This window comes from Lepisosteus platostomus, chromosome 3 (genome assembly GCF_059453375.1).
Source record: "Lepisosteus platostomus isolate fLepPlt1 chromosome 3, fLepPlt1.hap1, whole genome shotgun sequence".
NCBI classification, from domain to species: Eukaryota; Metazoa; Chordata; class Actinopteri; order Semionotiformes; family Lepisosteidae; genus Lepisosteus; species Lepisosteus platostomus.
In genome coordinates this window covers 39,275,014-39,294,950 of record NC_142613.1, presented here as the reverse complement: position 1 = coordinate 39,294,950, position 19,937 = coordinate 39,275,014, and the positions used below count along the sequence as shown (strand labels likewise).

General features: G+C 34.7%; 1 protein-coding gene across 3 annotated transcripts in view; it reads left to right on the top strand.

Moving 5' to 3' along the window:
* plcb1 (phospholipase C beta 1) overlaps positions 1 to 19,937 on the top strand; it is a 405,056-nt gene that overhangs the window by 318,966 nt on the left and 66,153 nt on the right. For all 3 annotated transcript variants that reach the window (XR_015935410.1, XM_088625584.1, XM_088625585.1), the window contains exons 15-26: positions 681 to 758; positions 3,202 to 3,272; positions 4,179 to 4,275; positions 4,561 to 4,645; positions 8,302 to 8,426; positions 8,612 to 8,766; positions 10,859 to 11,023; positions 13,371 to 13,470; positions 13,557 to 13,661; positions 14,871 to 14,980; positions 17,329 to 17,461; positions 18,384 to 18,437. Coding sequence is in view for 2 of the 3 variants with exons in the window: in XM_088625584.1 (XP_088481710.1) it covers positions 681 to 758; positions 3,202 to 3,272; positions 4,179 to 4,275; positions 4,561 to 4,645; positions 8,302 to 8,426; positions 8,612 to 8,766; positions 10,859 to 11,023; positions 13,371 to 13,470; positions 13,557 to 13,661; positions 14,871 to 14,980; positions 17,329 to 17,461; positions 18,384 to 18,437 (1,278 nt within the window). In the remaining variant the exon portion in view is untranslated. The remainder of the gene's footprint in view (positions 1 to 680; positions 759 to 3,201; positions 3,273 to 4,178; positions 4,276 to 4,560; positions 4,646 to 8,301; positions 8,427 to 8,611; positions 8,767 to 10,858; positions 11,024 to 13,370; positions 13,471 to 13,556; positions 13,662 to 14,870; positions 14,981 to 17,328; positions 17,462 to 18,383; positions 18,438 to 19,937) is intronic.

Sequence of the window (19,937 nt, the reverse complement as noted above, 5' to 3'; positions counted from 1 at the left end):
AAATAAAAATAAAATCTGTAAGAAAAAAGTACGAAGATACAAACTGAGGAGAGTAATACAGTATGCGTCTTTTATCCCTTGCAGTACACAATAAAAAGCAACTGACCTATCTCTTATCTATTAGATTAATCACAACCAAGGTGCAAAATGATATGCCTTTCTTTTTCAAATGTGTTATTGTATTGGAAAATAAGAATTTATATATACTGTATGTAATAATTTTTAAGGATTTTATTAATGCTTAAATCAATTGTAGTACTTACATTTCTTGTTTTTTTAAATGTTACACTTAAGGGCACAACCTGTGGTTCAGTAAAACCTAGTTTATACAGTCAATTTTAGTTATCTTTGCTCTTTTTCAGCAGTGCATGTTACTGCAAAGGCAACCAGGTTAACCTTTATTTTCTTAATGTTTCAATCTTAATGCACTGAGAACACAATTTATGATCCTCACATTGTAAAAACATGAAAAATACAGGAATCTTTGCCTGTTAGTCAAACCTTAGACAGATTATAAATTGTGAGTGTAAACAGAATACAAAAGCAAAAGAAAATGGGTGCCCTTTTTACATACTATGAATCAGGTTTCTTTGATTTCATAATACTTGGTTTCACAAAACAGAAAGGAAATAAAAACAATCAAATATAAATAAACAAATTATGATTACTCTGACTTGCAGGTTCTGCCAACCCTGAAATTCCAGATGTAGCACAGCATGAGGGAAATGATCTCAAACCACAGGGTGGAAAATTGATAGGTGAGCTCTGTTTTTTTTCTTTCTCATTAAAAACTATAAGAAGCATAAAAAGCAGCATCGCTAAAACCATTTAAAGACCTGTTATCTCCTTTATATTATCACTTGCAAAAAGGGTGTGAGAAGTGAGAGGAGCAGATTTATCACAAAATCACCACACAGACCTGTCTGCTCTGCTTTGGCATCTTTTGCTAAACTTCATTTCTTTCAGTGTTTGCTCCACTTGACCCTGCTGATGAAGTATAGTAGCTCTGCTTCACTCTGGTCCTCTGCCATATCATTCTGATGTTTATTTGGCCGACACAGAAAGCTAAGTAGAAGCACTTTTATGAATTGGGGAGATACAGTTGTTCACTGATACTGAATGAATTGTTTTACAACAGGCAGCTGAGCATTCCCTAAAAATGGGAGGTGTGTGATGGTGATTTTTGCTGGCTAGAGAGACAAAAACACAAAGTACAAACCTACAAATGGGGACCATTCTCCTTAGTAAAAATACACAGTATGCAGTATGCTGGAATGTCGGTCCTGTGGTCCTAAAATTAAATAAGATAATCTGTTTCAGCATTAAATAAGAATATTCAGGTATGGTTGGCCAACAAAAGACCAGAGTGTTAAAGTCATCTACTAATTCTTTATGTAAATATGTTGTGAAATTTATAAAGTCTCTGCTCGCATATTGCTTTTGAACCTGGAAGTGTACAATATTTGATTGCTTTTGTCTAAACAGATTCCAGATTTTTTTTTTGCCATGGTGACCAAATTATTTTTTAATATTGCATTTGTCTATATTAAATGTTATCTGCCAGGTATTCCCTAACATTGCTCTACCTAAATCTTTTGGAATTTCCTTTTCAGTTTCTATACTATTTGCTGATCTGGATGATCTGCAAACATTACTATAATTTCATATAATAATCATCACTACAGTAATTTTGAGTAGCTACTAGAAAACTAAAACAGTATTTCAGGATTAAATTTACAGTAATTGTTTTGAACATTTTTTAAAACACATTTTAAAATACCTTTTAGTAAAGATTTGAAACAATTAAATGAGAAGAGTAGACACTGCATCAAATAATTTTAAATCAGTTGAAAAATTCAGATATAAGATAAGTTTATTGGCCATATACAATTTCTTGTATAAGGAATTTGTTTTTTCACATACCCCAACTTGCTCTCCACTCACAGACAGGGAGAGAAGCTTGGTGTCAGAGCACAGGGTCAGCCATTTATATGGTGCCCCTGGAGCAGTTGGGGTTAAGGGCCTTGCTCAGGAGCCCCAACAGAGTAGGATTCCTCTGCTGGCCACAGGACACGAACTTGCAACCTTCCAGTCACAGGCGCAGATCCTTAGCCACAGAGCCACCGCACCGGATAGTGGAGTCCTAGCATTGAGAAACATACAGCTTTTCAGTCTCATAGGTAGTATCTCAGCACATCTTTGGATGTGTGTGTCGAAACATAATATTATATGATATACTGTATAATATTTTTAAGTCAGCTGCAATGCCTAAATAGTCAGTTAAATGATATTTAGATACTTTATTTTATACATGTGCTTATATTTGTGTGTATGTACTGCACATTAACAGTGAGTTACAAGGGGCTATTAAAAAAAATATGTGACACAACAGGAGAAATCAAACACCATAGTGGTTTCTACTGTAAAAAACGGTTGACAACCACTGTTTTATAGTGATATTGTTTTCTACAACTTATCTGTTAGGAATTTAAGAGTTTTTTTTTTGTCTGTAATCTGATCGGCATGGGAAAAAAACACTGAAAATTGTACAAGAAAAAAATATTTTTACGGAAATGGGTAGTGTAGCCTCCTCACCTGTATTCAGCAGCTTTACATGCTTAATCTGTTAGCGAAACAAAAGTAATACCCTATCTTTGATTTGTGTTTAGAAAATTCCAAAATTGGAGTCCAAGTGTTCTGTAGCATACTTTTCAGTCTCATGGGCTGTATCTCAGCACATCTTTCTATGTGTGTGCCTAAACACTATATTATATGATATATCACTGTTGATTGTTTGATTTGGAAGTAAGTAGTGTTTATGACACTCTGAACTCTTTATATGGTTAACTTTGACAACACAAACAGCCCTAATAATGACCTTGGAAAAAGATGTATTTAACATGTTTATTTCTGGAAAAGGTGTGTGTTTGGTTTTCAAACTGGCAGATAATTTTGTGCTGTAAAACATAGAATTCCAATGGACAAAATGTTGGCAACTGTAAGATCTAAAGTAAATAAATCCAGTACCCAGAGCTTTTCCACTGAGGATGTCAGTGTAGAACCTGGAGAGTTCTACTGATTTCTTTTTTCTTCATTTGATGGGAATACTGTAACTGTTCATTTCAGATTGATACTACACATGAATGAGCCTCATTGAACCTTTCTTCTGAATAGTGTTTAAAATGTATATTTGGTTTATAGCGGAGGTAGAAGCTGAGAGTGAAGATGAAGATGATGATGAAGATGATTGTAAGAAGTCCTCCATGGATGAGGTATGGAGGCCTATGATGACATATTTAAGAAAACAATTATATTATGGCTATTTTACATGGACTTTCCAACTTGTCATATAATTTTAATTTAAGGAACTGGGTTATTTAATTTCATGTAATAAAATTAATAACAATATCATTTTGCAACCCATTAGTTGCTATTTGACCGTTGAATATTTCAATTAACATTCCAGTCTGTTTTTTTAACCTAAATTTGAATTGTATTGTTTTCACCCACACACAACGTTTCTTTTGATCACTAAATAAGAATTGATTCTGCTTTGTTTCTGCTTGTTACTCATAGTTCGCAGTTCACATTATGTTCAAGCATGATAAGCCCTAGTCATGAAATAACTTTCCTTAAGCCATTACCAAATTTGTTAATGTGTATCATCAATCCTGTGGATAAAATGAGTAGTCATGATCTATATTGCTTTTTAAAAAAGCATTTAAAATGTAAGGTATTAGATCTTTGTTCCAGAACTTCCTGACATGGAATATAAGGCTGACACAGCCAGTGACGGATACCGGCACTCTAAATTTAAATTGCTTTGACTTTTTAAGCGTTATAATTTCCCTTTGGTCTATTTCCATTTAAATAACAGAATGGGTATATTTTGTTTCATAATGTTAATGCGGTAATAATGCATATGTCGCTTGAAGTTTTTCTTCTACTTAGTATATTTTTTTCCAATCTGAAAATATTACTTCTTTATGAGAGCAAGAATGTCACTACAACAATACCCTCTCCTGTGTGTTTGCTATTCTACAGAGCAAGAATGCCCTCTAGTGTTTTTCTTGGAATTCTTCTTTTCTTTAATATTAGTGTTTGGTGAATACCACAGGATTCTATTGATTTGATGATGAACATTTCTTGTTTTTCCTGCCTTTTTTGCATTAATGAAGGGAACTGCAGGAAGTGAAGCCTTTGCCACAGAAGAAATGTCAAACCTGGTGAATTACATTCAGCCTGTGAAGTTTGAGAGTTTTGAGGCTGCCAAAAGTACGCAGTTTTATGGATACATTCAAAATACTTCACGTCATTTTTAACAAATATATTAATACCCAATATGAACATGTTGACTCAACAAACAAGTATATAATTAATTTGCTGATTTGCAAGTCGTTACGGGTTTACCAGGAAAATTAGTTCAGCATAATTTATAGCTTCATTGAATATACAAAGCTAGACATGTATAAATTATAGATAAAATTAGATTATGAATGTGTGGAAAATTATTTTTTAAATTATGAATCAATTATGTTTAACTAAATGTTTCTTTTGCAGAAATTAATCGAAGTTTTGAAATGTCCTCATTTGTGGAAACGAAAGCTCTAGAGCAACTCACGAAGTCACCTGTGGAATTTGTGGAATATCCTTTTTTTAATTAAAATAAGTTAAGGCTGAATTACAGTACAAAATATTAAATTATTTTCAGTAACGTGTCAGACAAATCTGCCTACTTAAGTGTACAAAACACTTATATTTGATTTCAACCTTTTAATATCTCTGGCCCTCTGTGGTTATCATTAGACAGTATACTGTTCAGTACTGTATGTCTCAGTGTGATCCCTTTTTATAATTTTGGTAATTTTAATCTTGCTTATGTGAAGTTGATCTCCTTACACCTTAGCAGAGTCTACAGCTTGCTGTAAGCTGCAGCAGACTGCATTGTGTACCTTGGCCTCCGTTGTCTCAGCAGTATCTATTGTCAGCTGATGAACTTGACCATCAGCTAACCTGGAGATATCTGCAAGAGTGATGGTAGCATACTGGTTAATAAAAAGTAGTAATACAATAACTGAATCTTTAACTCTTATTCTTGTTTGTGGAACTTGTATCAGTTGCAATATTTAACAAAATATCTGATAGCATTTCAGTAAGTGTGTGAAATACTGTACATTGAAACTGAAAACATCCCATTAATTTATATTGGAGAAATGTTTTCTGCAAAAATTATTGAGATTATTAGTTTATTAATTTGTCTTATTTGGCATGGAATTAAAGATTCAGCTTCCTAATTTTTTTTAAAACACACACTGGTGTAGAGGCACAAGTTATCACATTTACCCATCAAAGCACTTACTCAAAACTTTTTTTTTTGTTAGGTACATTGAGGATTGCTCACAGCCATGACCTAGTTATTAGTGTTTTAGGCCATTTTTGCAATAAAGGGCAAAAACTCTGTTGTCCAACTTCATACAATAGAACATCTTTTTTGACAGGCAAATGGTTTTTGAGATATTTTTGTCAGCTCTTGTTGTCATCTTGTAAATGAACCAAATGTCTGAACTGTCAGAGTTGAAATCATACAGAGAAAGAGAAAGTCCTGCTCTGTAGTGGAAATCACTGTAGAAACTCGTTTTGTGTCATGCTCTATCCATTGAGCTTCCTATAGGAAAGTCAGTGTCAGTGTGCTGTTTCAGTTCATTTAAGAAACCAAAATTTGTTTTTTTTTAAGTTGGAAATCATTGTCAATCAATAAAAATAAACGTATGCAACACGTAAACCCTAGCTGGCAGAGAACATTCATCTTCTAATCATGCAATCAGTCCCGCAAAAAAACTAATCTCTTGATACTGGGATTCTGGAAAGTGTGCTGCATCATAAATCCATATCCCCTGTTGACTGTTGTTGTGCTTAAGAAACAGAAAAGCAAAAAACAATATATGTACTTTACATTTACATAACTATTTTGGCAATTTTTAATTAAATATCAAAGATATCAGAATGTTAGATAGTTAATTTGTCTCCTAAAATGATGTTTGGTGAAATGTCTGTATCTGAGATATTATATGTGAAGATAGGTACTCAGGTAATGGAACTCAAAGGTTTGTGTCTTTGTATTGTTAAAGGAAGGTATTTGTATTTGAAACTCAAAAAACAAATGTTTGAAATAATAGTTCCTTACGCTTATATAGTGCTTTTCTGGACACTCCACTCAAAGTGCTCCCTTCTACCATCAACAATGTATAGCATCCACTATGGATGCAACGGCAGCCATAGTGCACCAGTAAGCTCACCACACATCAGCTATCAGTGGGGAGGAGAACAGAGTAATGAAGGCAATTCATAGATGGGGATTATTAGAAGGCCATGATTGGTAAAGGCGATAAAGGTGAGAGATTTCGCCAGGACGCTGGGATTACACCCCAGTTTAACTCATCTGAAGGACGGCACCGTTTTATAGTATAGTGTCCCTATCACTATACTGGGGCTTTAGGACCCACATAGACTGCAGGGTGAGAGTTCCCTGCTGGCCCCACTAACACCTCTTCCAGCAGCAAAGCTTAATTTTTCCCAGGAGGTCTTCCATCCAGGTCCTAACCAGGCTCACACCTGCTGAGCTTCAGTGGGTTGCCAGTTGTGGGTTGCAGGATGATAAAACTACTGGCAAATTATACTTTAATTTGTTAATGTAAACACTAGGGTGAAGTGTGCTTATAGTGCCATCCATCTTGTAAAAAAATTAAGTTAACAAAGCTTTAAAACAAGATGAGACCACTGAAATTATAATGAAAGGCAAAACACCTTCCTTAATGTGGTGCAGTGAAAATAGTTTATTTAGTTTTAAACATTTAACAAATCACTGACTCTTACTTTGACCATGGTGGAAAATATGGCAGTTCTGATACATTAAGGATGCATAAGCAGCAGATTGTGTTATTGGGTTATTGTATTAAACAAGAAAAATCACCTAAACAGTCTTTATATTTGTTTGAAGGATTTCCTGTTATATAGACTTATTTACATATTTTGAGCAACTGAAGTTTATATGATTCAATTACTGTAATTTATAATATACTGTTTTCATATTATATCATAATAATATTATATAAGGCACTGAGTTGCTCAAGAACAGTTACAGTATATAGCTCATGCAATAACAAGCAAGTTTTTTTTTTAAAGTAACTATCTGTCTCTTGTATTTATTGCCCTCTAGAGGTTCACCGAAGTCAGTGCATTATTGAAAGGGAAGCACTGTTGGCAGAAACTTTAGCAGTTTAACAGATGCTACAAAGTTTAACAGTAACATCTGCTGGTTAACATGATAAGAGTGTCACATATTACAATACCTCATCTCAAGCTTAATCCCTTTGGAAATATATTAGCTTTTACAAAAGTAAATGCAAATCAGGACATGATTCACTCTTGTTCTATTTCAAGTTTGTTATAGCAATAGTTCACCTCTCAGCCTGGGCTGAGGGAGGTCTTCTTTAGCTCATGCGGCTGGTTCCCTGTTGCGTTACGCCGGAGACCCGGGTTCGCGCCCCAGGTGCTACAGGATGGAACGGGTGGCGGGGGGCTCAAGCCCGCGTGGAACCACAACGATCACATTGGTGCCGTGACTTGGGCGGGAGTGTGGAGTGTCCTTCGCCGAAGCGAAGTTCAGCAGGGGAGGGTGTAACGGAGCTAGTTCAGATACGGTGACGTCAGCACCCTCCCTGCGCGTAGCAGGGACCTCAGCTGCCTGGGCTGAGGGAGGTCTCCTTTAGCTCATGCGGCTGGTTCCCTGTTGCATTACGCAGGAGACCCGGGTTCGCGCCCCAGGTAATGCGGGACAGAACGGGCAGCGGGGGGCACAACACCGTGCGGAACTGCGACAATCACACTAATACCAATGCTCCATTTACAAAGCTCCTGTTCTTCTTAATAACTTAATTTAGGTTTAGGATGCCTGTGTTTTTATTTAGCTGAAATGTATTTAGTTGAAAAGAATTCACCCACAATTTGCCTTTCTGGTATTTGCTCTAGTACTTCATTCATCCATACATTTTCGAAAGGCTTCGGCCAACTCAGTGTTGTAGGGGAGCTGGGGCCTAACCTGGCAAGCAATTGGCACCAGTGCACTAGTTATCAAACAAATGTTAATAGTTTCTGACTATGTGAATATATTTGATTATCCTTCTTTAATGTAACATATTTTTATGTTTGCCATGTAATGTAAGACAACGCAGGGATTACATTTTATAGAAACTGTATTAGAAAAACATTGGTTTGTCCTTTTCCTTAATAAGTTTTCTCCAGGTACAACAAATTACAGCTCAGCAGAATTTATCCAAAGGGCACCAGAGTGGATTCTTCCAACTACATGCCTCAAGTATTTTGGAATGCTGGGTGTCAGCTGGTAGCATTAAACTTCCAGACAATAGGTAAGATTACACCTATCACATTTTCATGCAAGATGCTAACAGAAGAGGATGTACTACATGCATGGTAAACAATCGATAAAACATGGATTCAAAGACAGGCTGAAGTGCTTTTATGATTTTAAATTGTTAAGATTAGGTTGTGTTCTTTCAGATTCTCATTTATTTGACCTTTTGTTTTTCTATAGATCTCTCTATGCAGTTAAACTTGGGGATGTATGAATATAATGGGAAGTGTGGATATAGACTCAAACCTGAATTTATGAGACGCCCAGACAAGCACTTTGATCCTTTCACAGAAAGCACTGTGGATGGAATAGTAGCAAATACATTATCAGTCAAGGTGAGTCTGCAGTTTTGTCACCATCTAATTTGGTCATATAATGTTAAAACTAAAAGTATTTGAATAAATAAATATGCTTTTAATAAAAGGTACTGTATAAATACATTACATATTAAAATACAAAATTGATAAGAAATACTCTTTATCTTAAATCAATTATCTAGATTCTGGTATAGTTTGCTAACTAATCACATTTACAGACAACTGTTCATACCAAACTATGAAGATTAGCAAACACTGAGAATGTGTAAAAGGAAATTCAAAAAGGCTTAAACTAAATTCAGGACTGGTCAAACACTTGGAAACTAATGTTTTAATGTAGTGATGTGTAGGGTGTTGCATACAAGCTAACGTACCAACATAATGAACTACAAATATAAAATAGGAAAGTGAATTACTTATGACAAGGGCTTTGGTATTTATGTGGACAGATTATTTTCATCTTTCAGTCAATGTGGGGAAGCAATAAAAAGCTAACAGTCTGTTAAATTATATTGTTAAAAACTGTAATACTAATGAAGGGGTGCCATGTTAAAGTTGTACAATGTAGTAATAAGAGTTACTGTATACAATTCTGCTCAACAAGATACAAGGACAATATTGCTGCTCTTGCAAAAATCCAGAGAAGAAAAATCAGATACAGTACTTTCTTGGGTTTAAATAATTCAGTTGTTTTACCACAAGGGCACCTGTTTCAATTATTTAAAATCCACAGTCACGCCTTAGTATTTATTCTGAATCAGGGAAACACTAACCAGAGGGCACAAGTGAAAACTAAGGGAAGGCATATTTTCAATCAAGAACAAGAGGTATTAGTTTACATAAAAAGTGTTGTGGGTACGGAATGTAACAAGCTGCTCATCCGTGTTGTTGAAGCTGATCCCTGGGCGCCTTAAAAGAAATGCTTGAAATCAATCTTTGGATTATTCAGCTGTTAAGTAACCAAATGAACTTAATAAACCAAATGATCGCCTCACATTCAAAATCATTCTTATATTGGTATTAAAGTATTTTGAATGAATCTTGTGGATTTATCAAATTGAATTAATTTATTAAATTCAAGGTCAGTTGTTTTTGCATTAGCTTGTCGTCCATTTGTTTTGTAATATATTCTTGAAAGGTCATATTGAATTTAGAATATTCCCTAGGCTGTATGTACCAGAACTAAATTGTTTAACCTTTGAAGGTTTTAACATTGTTGTATTAAAAATAGTTTGTTATTTAAATGTTAATAACACTGTAGTATCTATTATTCATATTTGGAAGAGAACTGACTTTTATTGATAGACATACAGTTAAGCATTGAGAGTTGTTCCAACAAAGTTACTTGTTTCTGTTAATTTCCTGCTTAATTGCCCCCAGTGAGCACAGTCTACAAGGAGCTGCTGTAGGTTGCTTCATTGGGTAGGGAGGTGAGAGCTCACTGGTAGATGTAGTATCTATAGCTGCTGGTGTGGGTTGAAGGGATCCCATGAGGTTTTGGTGAAAAAAGGAACAATTAGACAGTCTAGATGTGAAAGGAAAGAAGGTAACAGCAAACCTGGCTGCTACTATTTCAGGAATGCCAGGGTTGGTAATTGAGAAGCATCCCTTGCTAACCAGCCTCAGCTGTTGAAAGGTTTAGACTTAAAGGGTTAAAAATGAACTGATGGAGAGACTAGGGAATATTTTTATTATTCCTTAAAGGGATTAAAATGTGCTTGAGAACCAGAGATAAGAAAATCATTTCTGAAAGGCAACCTGGGTAAAGAAGGCAGTATCTAAAAGAACTGAGAAGGGGAAAATGCTTTAAGGGGAATTATCTGTTATTCTTTCCCCTTATTGGGAGGTTATCCATAGCCCCAGAGGGATTACTGTTCAGAGAGAATGAAAATGTAAACTGACCATAAGGCCCAGTGAAACATACAGTATCACCAAAGGCTGAATGTCCAGTACTGAAGATAGAGTAGTTGGACACCTATGGCATGGTAGACCTTCGGAAGTACAGACCAATACAGTTTCTAAATGGAATTTACAATCCCTAAACAACTAAATAAATGTCATAGTAAATAATTATAATTAAATAATAATATCATTATCTATTTATTGTTAGATTATATCTGGCCAGTTTCTGTCAGATAAGAAAGTTGGAACATATGTAGAAATTGACATGTTTGGACTTCCGGTTGATACAAGAAGGAAAGCTTTTAAGACAAAGACCTCCCAAGGAAATGCAGTCAATCCTGTTTGGGAAGAGGAGGCTATAATGTTTAAGAAGGTAAGTAAACCAATTGCGGTAGAGTATTTGAAATAATTACGATTTTCTCAATATCAGGTAATTCCAGAATCTTCTGGACAAACAATTTTCATCTTACCCTTCATAAGCCACAATATAATGGCAATGAAACAGTTCTGTAATGTCATTTTAATTCTCATGACTAAAACTGGAATAATTACTTTTGTCTTTGCAAACAAATATTACAGCTGTTAGATGTCTTCTCCCTTATGATTGCAGAGCAGATACAAAACTCAGCACTAACTATACTGTATGTAAACACATTTCTACATCTGGATGCACTTTTGATTTTAATTTGTTAGCTTTTTATTTTAAAAATACATTTCAAAGAATACAAGTTTCAGACTAGGCCTCAGATTTACTTTGTGACTTCCCCTTACATTTTTATGCACTCAGTGGAAGCTAGAAGCACTTATGAAGAAGCATTATTGTCTGACATAACTCAGAGGGAATTCAAAAACCCTTCCATTGGCTATATTTCAAAATCACAGCATGTTTCATTATGCTGTGTCACACACAAAACTGAAGATATTAACACTTATCCAATAAAAAATTAGAACTCACAAAGTCCTGTTTTTTAATGATATAGCTAAATGCTACATTTTCACTTTAGATCTTCAAATGTCCATATACTGTATTACGCACACATAATCACAAGCACAAAAGCAAAATGAGGGTGACCCCTACAGTCTGTAATTTATATAATTTATATAATTTAATCACATAGAGTAAGGTGAGAGAACATACTGTATATTGAGCATAAAAAAACATCACTTCTTTGCAACAAATGCATAAAGCTTTCATGAAATAGACAAAAAATCCTTTAGATAGCAAGTGCTTTGACATTTTATTGAACATACAAAAACATCGTAAGTCATATCATTATACTACAGTATATAACATTTGTCATCAGCAGCGGGTCTACTGTCATAGTGTGTCGTGATGTGTCTTCAGTCACAGTTGAAGCATACAGTCTGTACATCTTTGACACATGCTTTGCAACAGTAAGGAGATGTTATCTGGTGGGATTCTATTACATTCCTCTCTTAAAGCTGAGCAAGCGTGTGTCTTTTCACTGGTCTCAAGTCATACTTCATCCCATTTAATTGCAAAAATGTATAATGGAGCCCAAGTGGGTAATCCACAACACAACTGTTAAATTCCCATCTTGTAAAAAAGCCATTGTTATACTGTATGAGCAGCATTAGGACATGTGTTGTTATGTTAGAATAAGACTACAGGAAGGGCTGCGAGTGAGGTCTTAGAAATTGATTAACAAAACACGGTCAACTTTACATTATATAGCAAACATGGAGTGATGTACTGTAGCAACCAGCACTCCTGTCCATACAATCAGACTTGGACCGGCCCATCAGTTTTGGTGAACTAATTGTGTCCCAGATTGTAGCCTGTCATTGACAGTGTTTGGCTGCAACATCTTTCCAGTTTGCTCACCCCAGATAACAAACCATAATATGCTGACTTGGCTGACTTTCTAACATTCACAGAGAGTTACAGAGGTGTTATTTTCTTGATACATGGAGCATATTGGTTACTTTTTGGATTTAATTTCTTCATTTTCATTACATTACATTTACATTCAATGCTTTTCAATCACTCTGTCCCCCAAGTCCAGTCAACATTCTCTCTAATGAGATCAGATTATATGACAGTCAGTCATAAATTCTAAAGTAATCAACATAATGCTTTAAACATTTAATCAGCATTAAAGTATCTTTAAATTATTTCTCTAAAAACATACTGTGCATGCATAGTGATTTATTTTAGTGTTTGGTAGACTGTATATACATACATGTTACAGCATGAATATGTACAGTAGGAGTTTCTTGAAATCCCTGGTTTCATTTTCATACTATTACACATATACTTTACATTTCTTTATATCTTCTAGTTTACAGTGGGTATTTTGAAGTAACACATCCATTTGAAATAATAAAATATTTAAATAATATCTTTGTCCTAATTAATATAACAAATCCAAGATGATAAAAATGATTAAAAAATTCAAAATTGTAAAAATGATTGTCAGATCATATGGTCCTACAACATATTTGTTGTTCCTGTTATTATTTATTATGTTTGTAAGGTAAGGTACTGTCTACATTGTCTGGCATCTGTTGTATTGTGTATGTCCTGGGAGATTAGCATGAAGAATAATTCCAGTATAAATGTACATATGGCAAAAACTACTGTACAATATTCTAAAATTATGTAGTGGTATTTTTTTAGAAAATTAAGACTTAAAATTTTGTCAGAAGAATAAAAGAGATTTATATGAAAGTTTGTCAACAATGCCTTTATTTCATAGGTTGTGCTGCCCTCTTTAGCTTCATTGAGAATAGCAGTATTCGAAGAAGGCGGTAGATTTATAGGCCACCGTATCATCCCTGTCTCTGCAATCAGACCAGGTAAGAGCTCCAGGCATGTTGTGCTTGACTCATTCATTGTCTTGCTGACACTGCTTCTGTTTAGTTTACAAATCCTTCTTTTTTAGGTTATCACTACATCGGCCTTAGAAATGAAAAGAACCAACCTCTAACACTACCTGCTCTTTTTGTGTACATTGAAGTGAAGGACTATGTACCAGATACCTTTGCAGGTACCTTATATTTTTTCTTTTTTATTGATGCCCATTAAAGATCAAGAAGATGAAATTCTGAATGTTTCAAAATTATAGGACTCTGACGAACTTGTTCCTAGTTGTCATCAAGAGTTTTGGGATTTACTATAGCTGTTCTGTAAAAGACATGTATTCGTTTATAAACATTCTTATTAATGAAAATAGTTTTTATTCTGACATTTTGATTTTATGCGGTTTCAACTAATGTATTAATTATATACTGTATATATTTGGTTTTGTTACTGTATATTGAAACTGATTAACATAGCTTATTTTAGTGTTTTATTTAGGAAAGGTTGTTACTGACTGAAATTACTATTACTATTAATTTGTTTTCTCTGTGTGTATTGTGATCCCAGTTTTGGAATTTCCTACAGCTTCTTCTCATCACCAAGTCCTTGGCTCATGGACTCTGAGGCTCAGTGAACATTGCACTGTCTTTCCTGCAACTCGAAATCTCTTACTTAATCTAGGAGCCTCTCTACTCCTAGACAGTTTGTTTTGCCTTCACAACAGGCATTCAAAATAGTGACTGACAAACCTTCACAGCCTTTCGGGGAAACCTTTTCTCTGTTTTCCCCACTCATCACATACATTACTCTCCTCCGAGAGAGGTGCTACTACACTGCCCTCTCATTGGAGCAACTAGGATATGACAAATACTCTAGTTTCTTATGCTCACACTGTTTGAGCTTGTCTAGTGTCAACAGCTTCTGAACCCTCAGCTTGTAGACTCTAAGTGTTAGAGTCTCATAAGTCCGACACAATGTTTTTGGTAGCATCTCATATCTCATCTCATTGTTTCTCATTTAATTCATTCTCATTTTGTTCATGCTCTGGTCCTTTCATGACCTGTTCTGAGGCCATATCCCTGAATGTCAATTCTCATCACCAAGTCCTTGGTTCATGGACTCTTGGCCTCAGTGAATCGTGCACTGTCTTTCTTACTTAATCTAGGAGCCCCTCTATTCCTAGACATCTCACACTCCTGCTCTGCATGTCACACACCCAAGTACACATCTCTCTTTCTCGTGGACTCCTATTTCTGGAGCATCCCTCTGGCCAGTCAGACCTACAGATAGTGTTTTATCATGCAGTGAAAATAACAATCCACTGATTTATGTTAACATTATTATTAGGTTTCTAGAGCAAAACATTAATTGCATTTTGGTAACGTGCTGTTAACAGATGTGATTGAAGCACTGTCCAACCCAATCAGATATGTCAACCTCATGGAGCAGAGAGCCAGACAACTAGTTGCTCTGACACTTGAGGAGGAAGAGGATGTCAGCAAAGAGGTAAGGATTTTTTGTGATTGATGTTTTTTGTGATTAATTAAGTCTAAACATGTCTGTACTTGTTCTCTGATATAAACAGGGTTGTTGAAGAAACAAGAGCAAAATGGAGAATATACAATAAGAGTGTTTTGACAGAAAACACAAGTGTTCTGAGCAGAAAGTATGGATAGTTGGATACTACAACATCAGGGCAGTTAGGGCCTTCAACAATTCCTTCCCATAAGTTGCCACACAAATTCACAAATTGAAGAGCACCAGCTAGTGCTCCCTCCCATGGACCAAAACAGTCACCACCTCCTGTCCTCACTTAGCTTGTAGCAGAGAAAAGTGATAAACATTAATGCAGCCAACCCACCTTACCCAGAGTAAACATCATAGGACTGCAGACTCAAAACCCCCTATGATATACAGTAGCAAGACAGGAAGGAAAACAAAAGTTTCCTTATTACATGTGTCACAAAAATTCAACTCATCACTAAATATCTTAACAACATCAGAATAAAGGCATGTACATTAAACAGTAACAGAGTTCTTTATAGGAAGCATACTAGACAACTAATTCCCCATTGCATATCCTTACTTGTGGGTAACAATTCACATGCTTCACAGTATTGAATTTTCACTAACAAATATTTGTAAAAAGAGGAAGGTAGGGAAATTTTAGTTTTAGTCTTAATTAGTTCTTTTTGATCAACTAAACTGATTTGATATCACATAGACATTTTCTAAAAGCTCATTTCTCATTTCCTAAGAGATAATAGAGAGGATTTCCTTTGTATTAAGTAATCTTACACACAAGATGTAAATACTTTTTTTTGTAACTTTACAGAAACATATGGAGTAAGTGAAATAAAAGGGAAAAGAACACCTTAGGAACCTTGTAGTATAATATAATAGTTGTCTCTGTATAGCATTTCAGCCAAGGTACCTTATCCAGTTTATAGACCTTCAGATCATGTCTTGCATATGTGGAATCTAATTAAACCACGGTAAAAAGATACTAGCAAAATGTTCCCAGTTAGACTTTGTTAGTTTTTAATATAAATCAATGTGTTATTTTTGTAAGGGTGTTCATGTGTGGTCAAAGTTCATATACAATTGTTTTCACCAGTTAACAAATGTACTAGTAAAATTAATTCAGAATAGACACATTTTCACTGAAACCTACCTAACTTAAGAGCATAACAAGGGCAACTGAGTATTGCATCTCCAACCATTAACATCAATGTATTTGAGGCAATCTATTGTAGATTTGTAAGGGTGGAGCAGAAGATGAAAACAACTCTCTCCTGGCTGTCATTACCTACAAAGAGTGAAGGAAGAAACAGACATGAGAGCAAATCAAGAACCACTTAAATCAGGCACCATAGCAACTGCTGTTGAAACATTTTTGGTTATCTTGGGAGCTGGGTTGCCAATGGGGCCCATAGACATTAAAGTGCTGTTGAAAACTGTAGTAGATGAGGGTTCTGTATTTGGACTATGCTAGTGGGAGGGGAGAGTGCAGCACTGGATACTTAAACTGAAGTGACAGAGCATACTGCATCCAGAGCATGAACATGCTGAACAATGCTAAGGAGAATTGGATACCACAGTTACGTTTATACATTACGCAGCAGGCTGGAGGTACTGACAGATTTGCATGCTTTTTTCTTTTGTGCTCTCCTTTCTAACGTTTTACTGCAATAAACAAAAAGACAGTAATGTTTTTTTTTCAATATGCAATAATGATGTGTTAGTTGTGTTATATAATTATATTTAGTTATTAGATATGTGAATCTGTCCATCAAGATATATGCGCTTAAACTTAAGACCTTTTAGGTCATAATGCTTCAGTTTGGAATACACAAATGTTTGTGATGGTGTTTTTGAATGTCTAAATGTATAGATAGATACAGTACTGTATATGTCTAATATATTTGGATTATACTGTAAGAACTATGAATAAAGTTAATCTGAGATGGATGTGCTTATTAAAATGATTTAACTAGGAAAATATAATTGACATGTAATTTATCTCTTTTGCCTTCAAAACTAGAGATACAGTAGCTTACATACTGCAAACCTCCAGTATAAACTGTATAAGAAACATGGCTGATTTCATATACATTTGCACTGCTAATGTATATGAAATCATACAATAATGGGCTGTTAGCTCCTTCCCCTTTCTGATTTAAAAGCAGTTGTCATAGTATCAGTGCATTAACTAAAATGTCTCTTGGATAGATATGTCATATACTGTATGTCACCCTTTCTTGTTTGGAGCAAAACAGTGGTTGGTGCCTTTTCACAGTTTAGCTTGAAATACAGTATTTGTTTTGATTTGATACAGTATTGATTTTTTTTAGGTGGAACCAGGTGATATGCTGTCAGAACCTAACAGTGATCCCAAGCCAACCCCTGCCGAAAATGGTGTAAATCACACCCCCTCTATAGCTCCGAAACCACTGTCCCAGACAGTTCACCCTCCACCACCAACAGGTAGGAGATTCACAGGAAATATATTTGTCTGTCCTATTTCAGGTCTTCAGATAAAAAGTATCAATAAAGGCAGGGAGATGAGGGAATAAAATAAATAAAAACAATAATATATTTGGCTGATATTGGCTAAAGAAAACATTAGCTAAATATTAGAAGACATTAACAGATTTATGAAGGAGTTTTAGCCCAACAGTAATTCTAATTGCCTATGGGACACTTTTCTAAGGTTAGTGAATAAAAACACCATCTTGGTAAAACATCAAAGAGCAAGGCTAGGACCTGTAATAGGTTGGATGTTTGGGTTTGGAGGATGATTTACTGTAAGATGATTATGGATCCATGCCGTAACTTTATCAGAATTTAAGGAACAAAAATATTATGTTTTGTGGTTATTATTGTTGATACCATTTCAAATAGTGCCCACACAATGTATTATGACAGCAAAGTCAGAATGGTTATTTTTGCTTATCCGTTGCAAGCACTAAGTGAATAAAGTACATTATGCAGCCTATTGGGATCTCCATATGTAATCATATGACACACAACCAAATAGTGACTTTTACACACTGCAATTTACTTCAAAAGAATGTGCACCTGTACTAATGGTCACTTAAAATCACTGAGTAGACTTTTTTTTCTAAAATAATCCGATGTAAGCATGGAATTACCCCAAAATAAAATGTGTTGTTTCTGGTACATATTATTTATATTAATCTCATGATCACAGATAGAAATTTCTTGACAATAAAATAAAAATACATTTTTTGACTTAGCTGTCAAATGTTTGTATGGCACTCCATATTGTATTTTTAAAATTAAAGATGAAAATTAAAAATATTTAAGTTAAATCTTCAGTAATGTCCATGTACAGTATTTTAGATTTGTTTTCTAAATGACTTTAAAAATGGGATGTCTGTTTTAGGTTCGGTGAAAACAACAGTGAAAACTGAAGATGTTATACAAAGTGTTCTCACTGGTAAGGAGTCTTTTTTACGATGTAAAGTCTGTAATAGTTGTAATATTCCTAGGGTACCCAAGGACCTATATGGGATTTTAATGCTAATAGCGAGACTAGCATAGTGTGATAATCATTTTAAGTATTTTATTGTTTGTTTTTTTTTAGTTATAACTTAAAACAATTGATAGAATAAATACCCCCCCCCCCTTTAATTTTACCCCACTCTGTGGATTAGTTTTCTTAATATATGTTGTGTGTCTTGAAATATGTAGCATAAATGCTTTGTGACCTTTTCAGTTGTCCAGATTTTGACTTGTACCCACCAGGCTTTATACTGTCATTTCCATTTCATTGCTTAAATGCAAAATTGCTGCGGCCAGTGTAAAGCTGCTAACACTGCAGTTGTTTGATCCCCATGTTTGATCCCCATGCAATTGCTGTATATTACCCCCCACAAAATTTTAGGATTCATGCAAGTACATATAAGAAGAGCGTCATATCAATTATGACCTGATGCTACATTGCCATAGGTCTACTACAGTACGTGATTCAAATATACAGTGTCTGGTATTTGTTTTATTTTTATTTTAGAGCAGTATTTAGAGAATCACACTCTAAGAGAAAATACGTTAGATTTACAACTTAATTTTTTGGTTTATTTGAAAACCTAAGCTCCTTTCGACCACTTTTCTGAAAATAAAAAGCACAGTTCACTTCCAGGGTGTTCTTGTTACTTAGATATAATTTTATTATCTTAATATTGTTGCCAAAAAAAGCATTTTTGAGTTTTGGTCTCTGAAGATTATATCCTGTCACATTATGTTATACCTTCATGCTTTACAGTGTTTTCTGTCACGTCTTCTCACTTTTTGGCTGATTTCTGAACACCATTCCATCTGCTTGTTCTTATGCTGAATTTACCTCTTCTTTTACCTTCTTTTTACCTCTTCTAAATTTGTTAATAAATTATGGTCTTTTCCAAGGTGTTCATTTTTCAAATGGCATGGTCAGACTATCTCAGTATTAAATATTTTCTTTCTGTGTAGGCTTTCTTGTTTTCCTACCCTTTGGTTGATATTATGTTAATAATCACTTTATAACACTTAATTTCCAAAGATTTTATATTCTAGATTTGCTGTGAGACTTTCGATTTGTTCATTTTTTATAGCTAATTGGTTGTTGTTAGTTTTTTTTCTCTGAGAATACATCATTTGTCATAAATCTAATAATAATACTACCAAGAAAATGAAATAATAATACGTTCTAGTCTTTCAAGTAGGTAGCTGCGTCAGCACCCGAAGAAAGCTCCACAGATGAAACATTGTTTCTTTTCTTCTCTTTTCAGCAAGGAATAATTTTTTTTTGTTCTAGTATTTCTCCATCCATTCATATTACTTAATTTCATCTGAAAGGAGAAGTTACTTATAGTCTTCATTGTATTTTTCTGCACTAATTCCAATATCACGTGTACAGCCACTTTCATCTAAACAAAAAAGGGAATACTTTTAAATCCTCCCC